Source organism: Coregonus clupeaformis, chromosome 16, assembly GCF_020615455.1.
Source record: "Coregonus clupeaformis isolate EN_2021a chromosome 16, ASM2061545v1, whole genome shotgun sequence".
Classification (NCBI taxonomy): domain Eukaryota; kingdom Metazoa; phylum Chordata; class Actinopteri; order Salmoniformes; family Salmonidae; genus Coregonus; species Coregonus clupeaformis.
Window position 1 is genome coordinate 24,996,678 of NC_059207.1, and position 13,329 is coordinate 25,010,006.

The window sequence follows — 13,329 nt, forward strand, 5'->3', positions numbered from 1 at the left end:
GGCACCTGCCATCCCTATCAGAGCCCGGGCGGGAGTGAGTAATTCGGAGGATTGCACCGGAGCCTTCCCAGGATGAGTCTTGCCTCTCCGTTTCCGAGGTACTCGGGTTATCCTCTCCTGAGACTCTCTCCAGAGTGGGTAAAAGGCTGGGCAGTCTCGGTCCAATTAGGACAGGGACGGGGAGGGAATCAACCACCCCCGCCGTCGTGTGTATGGTTCCCCGTGTGCTGGTCATTGTAAGTTCAGTAATGGGGTATTCTCTGGTGTCCCCATGGACACAGGAAACTGGGAGGACTTTCCCCGGGGTCAGACACGTTGGGCCCACCAAATCCTTACGCACCAGGGTGGCCCGGCTACCAGAATCCAGTAAGGCCTCCACATCATGGTGATTCACAGTTACCGGGCAGGTGGGGGGTCGATCTGGGCCGCCATCTACGACTCCCAAGAGCGAGGCAAAATGGTGTGTGGGTGCTGAGCTGGAGGACTCCGCAGTGGGCATAGGTTCATCGGCTGGTTTCCCACACTGCCAGGAGATATGTCCCATCTCCCCACACCGGTAACACTGTCGAGTTTCCCCCTCCTGGTGTACTCTTCTTGGACCCGCCTGGTTTCTGGCTCCCCCTGGAGCCGGGATAAGTCCTGACGTGGCTGGGTTCGAGACCTTGGGGTCCTTTGGACGGGTTCTTCCCATTTGTGGTGGGGCCGCACTCCTGGGGTCTTTTCGGGAAGCATTCAGCATCTCCGCTGTGGCCTGGTACTTTTCCACAGCTTCCACGGTCAGATCAGCCGTGGTCAAGGCCTGTTGACTGATGAACCGTTTTGCCTCATAAGGCAGGGCGCGTAGGTAACGATCCACCACAACGGCCTCCACCACCGCCGCTGCTGTATTCCTCTGCGGATCCAGCCATTTCCTTGCGATTCGGACAAGTTCATGCATCTGCGCCCGAGGAGGTTGGTCTGGTTGGAAGGTCCAACTGTGAAAGCGCTGGGCCATACCAAACTTTGTGAGTCCATATCTGCTGAGGATCTCAGACTTCAGGGCATCATAGTCAGTAACCTGGTCAGGGCCCAGGTCCCGGACAGCATTCAGCGATTCCCCGGTTAGAAAGGGGGGCTAACAGACCAACCCACTGTTGCTTGGGCCAGGCTTCCCTAGTGGCCGTGGCCTCAAATGCATGCAGGTATGCCTCAATGTCATCGGTAGCTCCCATCTTAGATATGAAGTCACTTGCCTTTATTGGGCGGGTATTTTGGACCACCCTCTGTCTCTGCAACTGCAATTCCTCTGCCTTCAGAAGGTTGGCTTTCTTTTGCTCCTCCAAGAGAGCCACGTTTGCTTGCATCTGGGCTTGCTGGCCAGCAACAAGGGCTTTCAATATGTCCTCCATTTCAGTCGGGCGGGGAGCCTACGGCCAACTTGGAAAACTGGGTGATCAAACCTTCGATATCCTCCTCTGACATGCACTATTAACGCTGAGCGTGCCCGTATTCTCCACCATCTGTGACGTCACGAGAGGCTACACAGCTTTCAGCGGGATTGCTCAAGTAGTGCAAGGAGACAAGGTTCAAACAAAACAAGGATTTTATTATAGGTCTTGGGAAATTAACGAAAATATAACAAAATTCTGTTCTCTTGTGGCTCTTTAAGGGTTAACAGTTCAGGGATGTCTCTTCCACATCCAAAATCATAATTCTCACTCGCTCAGATAACTTTTCCCCAGCCTTACTGTAGTCCACGTTGCAGCTAGTGGCCAACCCAGCAAAAAGTCCTTCCAAATGTCTCTCACGTATTTCCACAGGTGCATATATCCAAAGGTGAGTATTTCCCAAAGGTAAGTATCTCCAAATCCTTATATTCCTCATGGAAGTGGACGTGCAGCACTCTTGTCCTCCAGAGAGCCCAGGTTGGAGACTGTGTCTCTTCACCCCCCACACACTCCCTCAGTGTGTCTCTTCCCTTCCCAAACCTTCAGCTCATCAGCTCCTCATTTGTTTCAGCTGCGTGGGAAGATTGGCCATAGAGGGGTGGAGTTCCCGACCATACCAGCAGATGGAGCCATAGCTGTCTGGGTTTGCAGCCACCTCAGGGGGATGTAACGTCCCTCCAGGACACAGCCTCTCGTGACATCACAGTATGTATGTATGTATGTATGTACTGTATGTGTATGTGTATGTATATATACAGTGAGGGAAAAAAGTATTTGATCCCCTGCTGATTTTGTACGTTTGCCCACTGACAAAGAAATGATCAGTCTATAATTTTAATGGTAGGTTTATTTGAACAGTCAGAGACAGAATAACAACAAAAAAATCCAGAAAAACGCATGGCAAAAATGTTATAAATTGATTTGCATTTTAATGAGGGAAATAAGTATTTGACCCCCTATCAATCAGAAAGATTTATGGCTCCCAGGTGTCTTTTATACAGGTAACGAGCTGAGATTAGGAGTACACTCTTAAAGGGAGTGCTCCTAATCTCAGCTTGTTACCTGTATAAAAGACACCTCAATCAATCAGATTCCAAACTCTCCACCATGGCCAAGACCAAAGAGCTCTCCAAGGATGTCAGGGACACTATTGTAGACCTACACAAGGCTGGAATGGGCTACAAGACCATCGCCAAGCAGCTTGGTGAGAAGGTGACAACAGTTGGTGCGATTATTCGCAAATGGAAGAAACACAAAATAACTGTCAATCTCCCTCGGCCTGGGGCTCCATGCAAGAGGAGTCTGGGGCTCTCACCTCGTGGAATTGCAATGATCATGAGAACGGTGAGGAATCAGCCCAGAACTACACGGGAAGGATCTTGTCAATGATCTCAAGGCAGCTGGGACCATAGTCACCAATAAAACAATTGGTAACACACTACACCGTGAAGGACTGAAATCCTGCAGCGCCCGCAAGGTCCCCCTGCTCAAGAAAGCACATAAACAGGCCCGTCTGAAGTTTGCCAATGAACATCTGAATGATTCAGAGGAGAACTGGGTGAAAGTGTTTTGGTCAGATGAGACCAAAATCGAGCTCTTTGGCATTAACTCAACTCGCCGTGTTTGGAGGAGGAGGAATGCTGCCTATGACCCCAAGAACACCATCCCCACCGTCAAACATGGAGGTGGAAACATTATGCTTTGGGGGTGTTTTTCTGCTAAGGGGACAGGACAACTTCACCGCATCAAAGGGACGATGGACGGGGCCATGTACCGTCAAATCTTGGGTGGGAACCTCCTTCCCTCAGCCAGGGCATTGAAAATGGGTTGTGGATGGGTATTCCAGCATGACAATGACCAAAAACACACGGCCAAGGCAACAAAGGAGTGGCTCAAGAAGAAGCTAATTAAGGTCCCGGAGTGGCCTAGCCAGTCTCCAGACCTTAATCCCATAGAAAATCTGTGGAGGGAGCTGAAGGTTCGAGTTGCCAAACGTCAGCCTCGAAACCATAATGACTTGGAGAAGATCTGCAAAGAGGAGTAGAACAAAATCCCTCCTGAGATGTGTGCAAACCTGGTGGCCAACTACAAGAAACGTCTGACATCTGTGATAGCCAACAAGGGTTTTGCCACCAAGTACTAAGTCATGTTTGGCAGAGGGGTCAAATACTTATTTCCCTCATTAAAATGCAAATCAATTTATAACATTTTTTGACATGTGTCTTTTTTGATTTTTTTGTTGTTATTCTGTCTATCACTGTTCAAATAAACCTACCATTAAAATTATAGACTGATCATGTCTTTGTCAGTGGGCAAACGTACAAAATCAGCAGGGGATCAAATACTTTTTTCCCTCACTGTATGTATATATATTTTTGCGGGAAAAAATATATGGGGGATTGGAAGTGAAGCAGACAATTACATTGATGGAAGTTACAATCTATCTGCAATATTAAAGCTGATCTACCCCCTAAAAAAAAGAAACATGGATTAGTAGGGAAGGGAGAATCATTAAAATGAGAGATAGTAAGTGATGCTTTCAGCCACATTTAGCTAGTAACCAAATGTGGGCCTAACTATAACAGCACAATACAATCACACATCTGTCTATGTAGAACCTTGGCAGGTAAGTGTGTGCAGTCTGAATGTATGTGTGTGAAGTACCTTGGAAGGTGTGTGTGAATTGTCAGAGTGTGTACGGTTGAAGTCCGGTGAGGTGTCAAAGGAGTCCCTCTCGTACCCAGAGCTGGTATGCAGGGTGGGGCGTTGCCATGGAGAAGAGGAGATGGGGAGGGAGGGGGGAGACTGGCACAGGGTGTCCTCCTCCCCACTGTCACACTCTACTGGGTCCAGACTGGAACTGAGAGAGAGAGAGAGAGAGAGAGAGAGAGAGAGAGAGAGAGAGAGCACATACAGTGAGGGAAAAAGGTATTTGATCCCCTGCTGATTTTGTACGTTTGCCGACTGACCAAAAAATGATGAGTCTATCATTTTAATGGTAGGTTTATTGAACAGTGAGAGACAGAATAACAACAAAAAAATCCAGAAAAACGCATGTCAAAAATGTTACAAATAAGTATTTGACCCCTCTCAATCAGAAAGATTTCTGGCTCCCAGGTGTCTTTTATACAGGTAACGAGCTGAGATTAGGAGCACACTCTTAAAGGGAGCAGCTTGGTGAGAAGGTGACAACAGTTGGTGCGATTATTTGCAAATGGAAGAAACACAAAAGAACTGTCAATCTCCCATAATGACTTGGAGAAGATCTGCAAAGAGGAGTAGAACAAAATCCCTCCTGAGATGTGTGCAAACCTGGTGGCCAACTACAAGAAATGTCTGACCTCCGTGATTGCCATCAAGGGTTTTGCCACCAAGTACTAAGTCATGTTTTGCAGAGGGGTCAAATACTTATTTCCCTGATTAAAATGCAAATCAATTTATAACATTTTTGACATGCGTTTTTCTGGATTTTTTTGTTGTTATTCTGTCTCACACTGTTCAAATAAACCTACCAATAAAATTATAGACTGATCATGTCTTTGTCAGTGGGCAAACGTAGAAAATCAGCAGGGGTGTCACGCTTCAGACAGACGACAAGAGGACCACAATTGCGTCACACCAGAAAGTTTATTTAAACTTAAGGGGAAAGGGATGTAGGGAGTGAGTGAAGGCTCCAGGGGTTATCCCGTCCGATGTGCTGGGTCTGTGCCTCCCCCCAGTGGCAGCGATGCGTCCGATGACGCCGGTGGTTGGTGGTCCAGAAGTCCTGGGGGGAGGAAACACAGACACAACGGGGCGAAATGAAACCAGGCAGCAGTACAGTTCAAGGGAAATCCAAAATACGTAGTAGCAAGGCAGAAGGCTGGTCAGAGTTACCGGGATTGAAGAGTAGTCAGGAGTCGTAATGGCAGAGCAGGTCTGGATCTCCCTGAGGCAGAAGAGTATCCAAAAACCAGGCAGGTCCGGGGTCACAAAACCAGGGTGAGCCAGAAGCGCGAGCAAACAGGTTCCGGGTGTGAGCTTTGCAGACGATCTGACACAGGAGAGCTGAAAGACAGGGCTATAAATACTGGGAGAGGTTAGTGGGTAATGCAGCGCAGCTGGCAGAGTAATTAGAGCCGAGCAGAGCAGGGACAGGTGGAGCTAGTTAGGCTGAGTAGAGAGAGAGTGGTGAGCAGAGTGGAAACAACTTAAGGTGGTAACCCAGTGGAGTGAGAGGGCTCATGACAGAACCCCCCCAAGGGACGGCCCCAGAAGTCCCAAGAGCAACACCACGCCGGGCGGGAGGAGGGGAGCCGGAGGAGGGCTAGGAACTCCTCCGAACGGTCCGAGCGAACGTCCTCATCCTCGGAGGAAGCCGGAGGGCCGTGGTCGGGAGATGGGACAGGTCCCGAGACAGGATCAGGCACAGGACAGGAAGCCGAGCGGGCAGGACGGTTAGAGACCCTCTGGGGCGGCCCCTACGGATTGCAGGTTGATCAGGATGCCGTTGGTGGAAAGCGGTGATGAGAGTCCTATCCACAATCCGACTAGCTGGCACCCAGGTCCTTTCCTCAGGTCCATAGCCCTCCCAGTCAATGAGGTACTGGAGACCCCTACCCCTCCGTCTGGACCGAAGCAGGCGGCGGACGGTGTAAACCAGACCACCATCGACGAGCCGTGGAGGAGGAGGACAAGGCGCAGCAGGGACCAGCGGACTCCTGGGCACAGGCAGGGGCTGCAGCAATCCGGCTGGGGGCTGGCAGGACGACTTGTGTTGGTTGCAGATGGGGCAGGCTCGGACGAATTCCCGTACATCCTTCCTCAGAGAGGGCCACCAGAACCTCTGGGCGAGCAGGTTGTAAGTGCGGGTGGAGCCAGGGTGACAAGCTAGGCGGGAGTCATGTCCCCACTGAACGACCTGGGACCTCAGGTCTTCGGGGACAAAAAGGCGGTCAGCTGGGCAAGTGCTGGGACCTGGCTGGTTACGGAGAGCCTCCAGCACCTGTTCCTCAACAGCCCAGGTCAGAGCTGCAACGATGCAGGGACTTGGCAGAATCGACACAGGGTCCTTGGAGGGGTCAGGAGCGGAGTTAGTAGGTACTGGCCGAGGGGGTAGTGCGGCGGCAAGCAGGCAGGTACGGTGGCAGTCCTCTCCCCACTCCCTGATCACCCCGGTCACCCAGTCGAGCTGAGGGTTGTGCCGGGCGGAGCCATGGGTAACCCAGGATGAGGGGTTGGCCTGGAGAGGGGAGCAGGTGAAACTGGATAGTTTCTTGATGGTTTCCGGACAGACCCATCGAGACCGGGGCCGTGACATGAGTGACCGATCCGAGTAAGTGTCCGTCCAGTGCCCGGGCAGGAATAGGAGGTGTCAAACGGAGGTTCTCCAGTCCCAGTTGGCGTGCCAGCTTGATGTCCATTATGTTGGCTTCGGCGCCAGAATCCACCAGAGCAGCCAGGGTGTGAGTTGAGTCAGGGAGGCGGAGGTGAACTTGCAGCAGGGGTTTGCGGTCGGAGGACTGGATGGTCATTGAACTCAACCGGACTCCCCCTATGCCCGGTGAGCTTCGGCCCTTTAAAGGGCAGGTTACCACACGATGTCCATCACCTCCACAATAGAGGCAGAGGTTTGAGGTGAAGCGTCGCTGGCGCTCTGCAGGAGTGAGAGAGGCTCGCCCAATCTCCATAGGCTCAGACTGATCAAGCTGAACTGGGTGAGTGGCAGTAGATGACAGGAGCCCAGTCGGATCTCTCCGAATGCCGGTAGTAGGTGGACCTTGGCGCCCCCTCTCACGACGACGGGTCTGTATCCCTCTGTCGATCCTGACAGTCAGTGCGATGGCTTCATCAAGAGTGGAAGGCAGTTCATGGGAGACCAACTCGTCCTTGATATAGTCAGCCAAACTATGGAAGAACGCGTCCCACCAACGATGGTGTGTTCCAAGAACTTCGTCTAGCCAGGGTTCGGAAGTCGATGGAATGGTCTGCGACTGTACGTCTGCCTTGTCGAATACTGAACAGTTCACGAGACGCCTCTGCGGTTGGTGAATCCAGGTCAAACACCTTCAGCATCTCCTCGGCAAACCGGTCGAAGGTTGCACATGCGGGGGTTTGACGTTCGAACTCTGCTGTTCCCCAGAGTCGAGCTCGGCCCGTCAGGTGAGTGATGGCATACCCAACCTTAGCCCCTCCGTGGCGAAGGTCCTTGGCTGCAAGGAGAACTGAAGTCGGCAGCTAGTCAGGAATGGCCGGACCTGGGTAGAATCGCCGTTGAACCGCTCGGGGTTTCCAATCTTGGGTTCCGGAGCAGCGGCTGCAATGACCGGGGCAGGTAACTCGGGGGCAGGGCTGGTGGGCAGACTGGCTGGGGTCAGGTTGGTGAGGAGTTGAATGATCATGGCGAGTTGTTGTTGCTGCTGCTGGGACTGCTGCTGGTGCTGCTGGAACTGCTGATGCTGTTGGTAGCCGGCCTGAAGCAGAGAGGTGATGTCGCCGCTCATGCGGCCTAGCTCTCTCTCAGTGTGTTCCAGGCGTAGCATGGCGGTGGGTTGCTCAGGTTCTTCGGTTTCCATGTCGGGGGAAGTGTGCGCTGAGTCCATAATGGTCAGATCGTACTGTCACGCTTCAGACAGACGACAAGAGGACCACAATTGCGTCACACCAGAAAGTTTATTTAAACTTAAGGGGAAAGGGATGTAGGGAGTGAGTGAAGGCTCCAGGGGTTATCCCGTCCGATGTGCTGGGTCTGTGCCTCCCCCAGTGGCAGCGATGCGTCCGATGACGCCGGTGGTTGGTGGTCCAGAAGTCCTGGGGGGAGGAAACACAGACACAACGGGGCGAAATGAAACCAGGCAGCAGTACAGTTCAAGGGAAATCCAAAATACGTAGTAGCAAGGCAGAAGGCTGGTCAGAGTTACCGGGATTGAAGAGTAGTCAGGAGTCGTAATGGCAGAGCAGGTCTGGATCTCCTGAGGCAGAAGAGTATCCAAAAACCAGGCAGGTCCGGGGTCACAAAACCAGGGTGAGCCAGAAGCGCGAGCAAACAGGTTCCGGGTGTGAGCTTTGCAGACGATCTGACACAGGAGAGCTGAAAGACAGGGCTATAAATACTGGGAGAGGTTAGTGGGTAATGCAGCGCAGCTGGCAGAGTAATTAGAGCCGAGCAGAGCAGGGACAGGTGGAGCTAGTTAGGCTGAGTAGAGAGAGAGTGGTGAGCAGAGTGGAAACAACTTAAGGTGGTAACCCAGTGGAGTGAGAGGGCTCATGACAAGGGGATCAACAACTTTTTTCCCTCACTGTACCAATGACCATTTTAGTACATTTAGTTTCTACTAAACTTTGATAAATATTCATAATTTTGTATTTCGTAAAAGAAGCTGAAACCATAAGTCCATGGGTACAGAATGATCGCACTGTTCAGTATCTGTTCACTCCGGCGTCTTGACCAAAGAGAACGGTTCATTGTGACTTCCTGTAACTTTAACCCCTACTGCTCTGACTCACGTGGTACTGAGTACAGCTACTGTACTGGATACAGTAGTGGACCAAAAAGCTTATTTTACGTTTAAGTTAGTTTAGGTTTTTGTTTTTGTTTGACACCTTTAGAGGAATTGCATTGTAAAATACATTAACATGGAGATCTTTGAGACCCCAGTAAGTATGCAACAATAACATATTATGAAACCCCCGGAAATATTTTTGGTCAGCTTTTGACCTTACTTAACTATAACTAACCAAGCATGGTAGAGCAGAGTGCGGGTGTTTGGGTGTGGAACTTACCTCAGTACACAGGTCTCCTCAGGCCGACTGGTTCCTCTTTGACTGAGCCCAGAGGAGAGGGAGACGGACGGCTGGATGCTCCCCCTCTGACTACTACCAGAGAAAGGAAAGGGGTAGGCCGAGGGAGAGGAAGGAAGGGGGAAGGCCTGGAACCTATGAGGAGCTGTGGAGCCAGGGAGACTACCAAAGAAGGAGTCCCAGGCAGGGCTGTTCAACTGTGGCACAGAGCTCACCTCCTCTTCCCTTGGAGAACAGTACTTTATATCCTGGTCATCCACCTGAGCAGGGGCAAAGGTGAGAGATCAGTGTCTGGGACAAAATCAGTCCAATCCCTGGTTATGGCTGGTTATAACCTGGTTATGACAGCTCGCCTGGTCCACCAGCATCTACCTGGTTATAACCTCATTACGGCAGATCACCTGGTCCACCAGATCTGCCTGGTTATAACCTGGTTATGACGGATCACCTGGTACACCAGAATCTACCTGGTTATAACCTGGTTATGACAACTCACCTGGTCCACCAGCATGGCATTGGCGTACACCTGGTCCTTCCCTGGTCGGTGGATCATGGCTGAGAGTCTGGAGGCAGCAGCCAGAGTAGAGGACAGAGCCTGGGCCCCCCTCATTGACTGGCTCTTCTCTACACACCGAGAGAGAGGGAACATTTTATATTACGTTATTAGTTAGCTTTCCTACTAGTGCAATACAATACACATTTATTAATTCCAAGGGGCAATTCCAGGCTGACAGGGTGCTTCAAATAGTACAAACACACATTGCAATTAAAACAACTAATATAAACACTTATTAAGGCATCAGTTAAGGTCAGTTTAGTACATTAGTACAGTATGTAACTACAGTATGTTTGGCTCACTATGTGGTTTCCACATAAATGCCTGGTCATGTCTCACAAACACAGGATGTGACATCATACATCCTGTTCGGTAGCTTGTCTTTGTTTGGGACCAGGAGGCTGACACCCAGGAGACCCCAACACAGACTAGGGCTGTATCTCAACAATGTAGGTGGCCTCCTCACTCCCCCTTTCCTCTCATCTATGGCCTCCAACATTATATTGACCTTAAGGGCTCAGGAGGTTGTGCACCACAGGGTCACTGGTTCAAGACTGTTCCCTCTCAATTCACAACTTTTTTAGTCCTCTGTCTTTTTTTTGTATTATTTTGGTGCGGTCCGGACCTGCCTTGGTTTCAACGTCCACTGACATAGATTTTTGGTCCGGAACGGCCTTGATTTAGCCCAAACATACAGTAGATGTCTATGATTGGTTCAGATTTGGTCCAGTTTCACAAGTTTGGACAGCACAGTACAGCAAAAAATGCCCCAGAATATGCATTTTCAATGTCTGTAAATGACATATATGTCCTGAAAATATGTATTTTTACCTTTCATTCAGCACCTAAAACGCACCTGATTTCAATGTCCAGAAAATACATAATTAAGACTTCCATATAAGAAGTATTTTCAACATCCTTATGAGACACATTTTTGACATCTGGAAAATACATCTTCTAACCTTTCATTCAGCACCTGAAATGCACGTGATTTTGCTTACTGGGATGGCTTTCCATATTCTGTGGGAATATTATCCCCTGTGTTTTTGAGAACAATTTGTGAAAGTATGTTTGTGAGGGTGTGTTTCTGTCACATACAAAGATGGTTTAAAGATGTTGTATAGTTACGCTTGTATTACAGTTACATTTTAGTCATTTAGCAGACGCTCTTATCCAGAGCGACTTACAGTTAGTGAATACATTTTTTTTTTTTATACTGGCCCCCCGTGGGAATCAAACCCACAACCCTGGCGTTGCAAACGCCATGCTCTATCAACTGAGCTACATCCCTGCCGGCCATTCCCTCCCCTACCCTGGACGACGCTGGGCCAATTGTGCGCCGCCCATGAGTCTCCCGGTCAGAGCCTGGATTCGAACCAGGATCTCTAGTGGCACAGCTAGCACTGCGATGCAGTGCCTTAGACCACTGCGCCACTCAGGAGACGTTTGTATGTTGTGTAACCTTGTCTTAACCTAGATTTAAATCTACCAGATGTGGGAAAGACCTCAGTTTTCACCCAAATGGCCAACATGCAATTTATAGCCTACTGGTGAAATTTAATGGTAATCCGTGGCGCACGCAAACGTAAAGTAAAAACGTTCACCACAGAGAGCAGTTTTATGATTTCAATTAAGTGCTGCTTCTAACAGCAACCTAACTGTACAGTGGCTAGCCAAAACACATCATTGACAGTATTACGCACAGTTCAGATGCTGAACTAATGGCGAATCGAACTAAATATACATTGAACAAAAATATACACAACGTGCAACAATTTTACCTGGTTCATATAAGGAAATCAGTCAATTGAAATTAATTCATTAGTCCCTAATCTATGGATTTCACATGACTGGGAATATAGATATGCATCTGTTGGTCACAGATACCAAAGATGGGCGTGGATCAGAAAACCAGTCAGTATCTGGTGTGACCACCATTTGCCTCATGCAGTGCGACACATCTCCTTCGCATAGAGTTGATCAGGCTGTTGATTGTGGCCTGTGGAATGTTGTCCCACTCCTCTTCAATGGCTGTGTGAAGTTGCTGGAAATTGGCGGGAACTGAAACATGCTGTCGTACACGTCGATCCAGAGCATCCCAAACATGCTCAATGGGTGACATGTCTGGTGAGTATGCAGGCCACGGAAGAACTGGCACATTTTCAACTTCCAGGAATTGTGTACAGATCTTTGCGACATGGGGCTGTGCATTATCATGCTAAAACATGAGGTGATGGCGGCGGATGAATGGCATTACAATTTGCTTCAGGATATCGTCACGGTATCTCTGTGCATTCAAATTGCCATCAATAAAATGCAATTGTGTTCATTGTCTGTAGCTTATGCCTGCCCATAGCATAACCCCACAGCCAGCACGGGGCACTCTGTTCACAATGTTGACATCAGCAAACCGCTCACCCACACAACGCCATACACTTGAAACCGGGATTCAACCGTGAAGAGCACGCTTCTCCAGTGTGCCAGTGGCCATCGAAGGTGAGCATTTGCCCACTGATGTCAGTTACGACGCCAAACTGCTGTCAAGTCAAGACCCTGGTGAGGACGACGAGCACCCAGATGCGCTTCCCTGAGACGGTTTCTGACAGTTTGTGCAGAAATTATTTTGTTCTGCAAACCCACAGTTTCATCAGCTGTCCAGGAGGCTGGTCTCAGATGATCCCGCAGGTGAAGAAGCCGGATGTGGAGGTCCTGGGCTGATGTGGTTACATGTTGTCTGCGGTTGTGAGGCCGGTTGGACACACTGACAAAATCTCTAAAACAAAGAAGGAGGATGCTTATGGTAGAGAAATTAACATTCAATTCTCTGGCAACAGCTCTGGTGGACATTCCTGCAGTCAGCATGCCAAGTGCACGCTCCCTCAAAACTTGAGACATCTGTGGCATTGTGTTGTCTGACAAAACTGCACATGGTCTTTTTTTGTCCCCAGCACAAGGTGCACATGTGTAAAGATCATGCTGTTTAATCAGCTTCTTGATATGCCACACCTGTCAGGTGGATGGTTTATCTTGGCAAAGGTGAAATGCCCACTAACAGGGATGTAAAACAAATTTGCGCACAACATTTGAGAAAAATAAGCTTTTTGTGCTTATGGAACATTTCTGGGATCTTTAACTTCAGCTCATGAAAAACGGGACCAACACTTTACATATTGCGTTTATATTTTTGATCAGTGTCAATTAAGAGCGGGCTGGCATGCTTAAGAGCTTTGCTTGACATACGGACACTGCGGCAGACTTCCTCGTTGTTTTCGGGTCAAATTCAAGCGGAAGAGGCGAAGCGAAAGGATTTATGCAGCCCAAAGTCTGTCCACGAAAGTAAGCCCACGAAGTGAGGAATTTTTGTATGGAGGTCATTGAGTGTAGAATTCAGTCAACAAAAATGTAATTGCTAATTTGCTACATGAGGCTTATTTGATCTAATATAAGTTTCGTAATGGTTAGGTTCTTACGACTGCACTGATTAAAGTGAATTCACGTGGCATTTCGGCAACATTGAAAAAAAAAATACTTTATATCGGAGTTGTGCCTGTTGTCATTAAGATAGAT

General features: G+C 49.3%; 1 protein-coding gene across 2 annotated transcripts in view; it reads right to left on the reverse strand.

Moving 5' to 3' along the window:
• The window catches only part of LOC121584568 (rho guanine nucleotide exchange factor 28), a 97,903-nt gene that overhangs the window by 41,658 nt on the left and 42,916 nt on the right, over positions 1-13,329 (reverse strand). For both annotated transcript variants that reach the window (XM_041900518.2, XM_041900517.2), the window contains exons 2-4: positions 9,703-9,830; positions 9,189-9,466; positions 4,092-4,287 (exon numbers count right to left, since the gene is read on the reverse strand). In XM_041900518.2, coding sequence (XP_041756452.1) covers positions 4,092-4,287; positions 9,189-9,466; positions 9,703-9,830 — 602 coding nt within the window. The remainder of the gene's footprint in view (positions 1-4,091; positions 4,288-9,188; positions 9,467-9,702; positions 9,831-13,329) is intronic.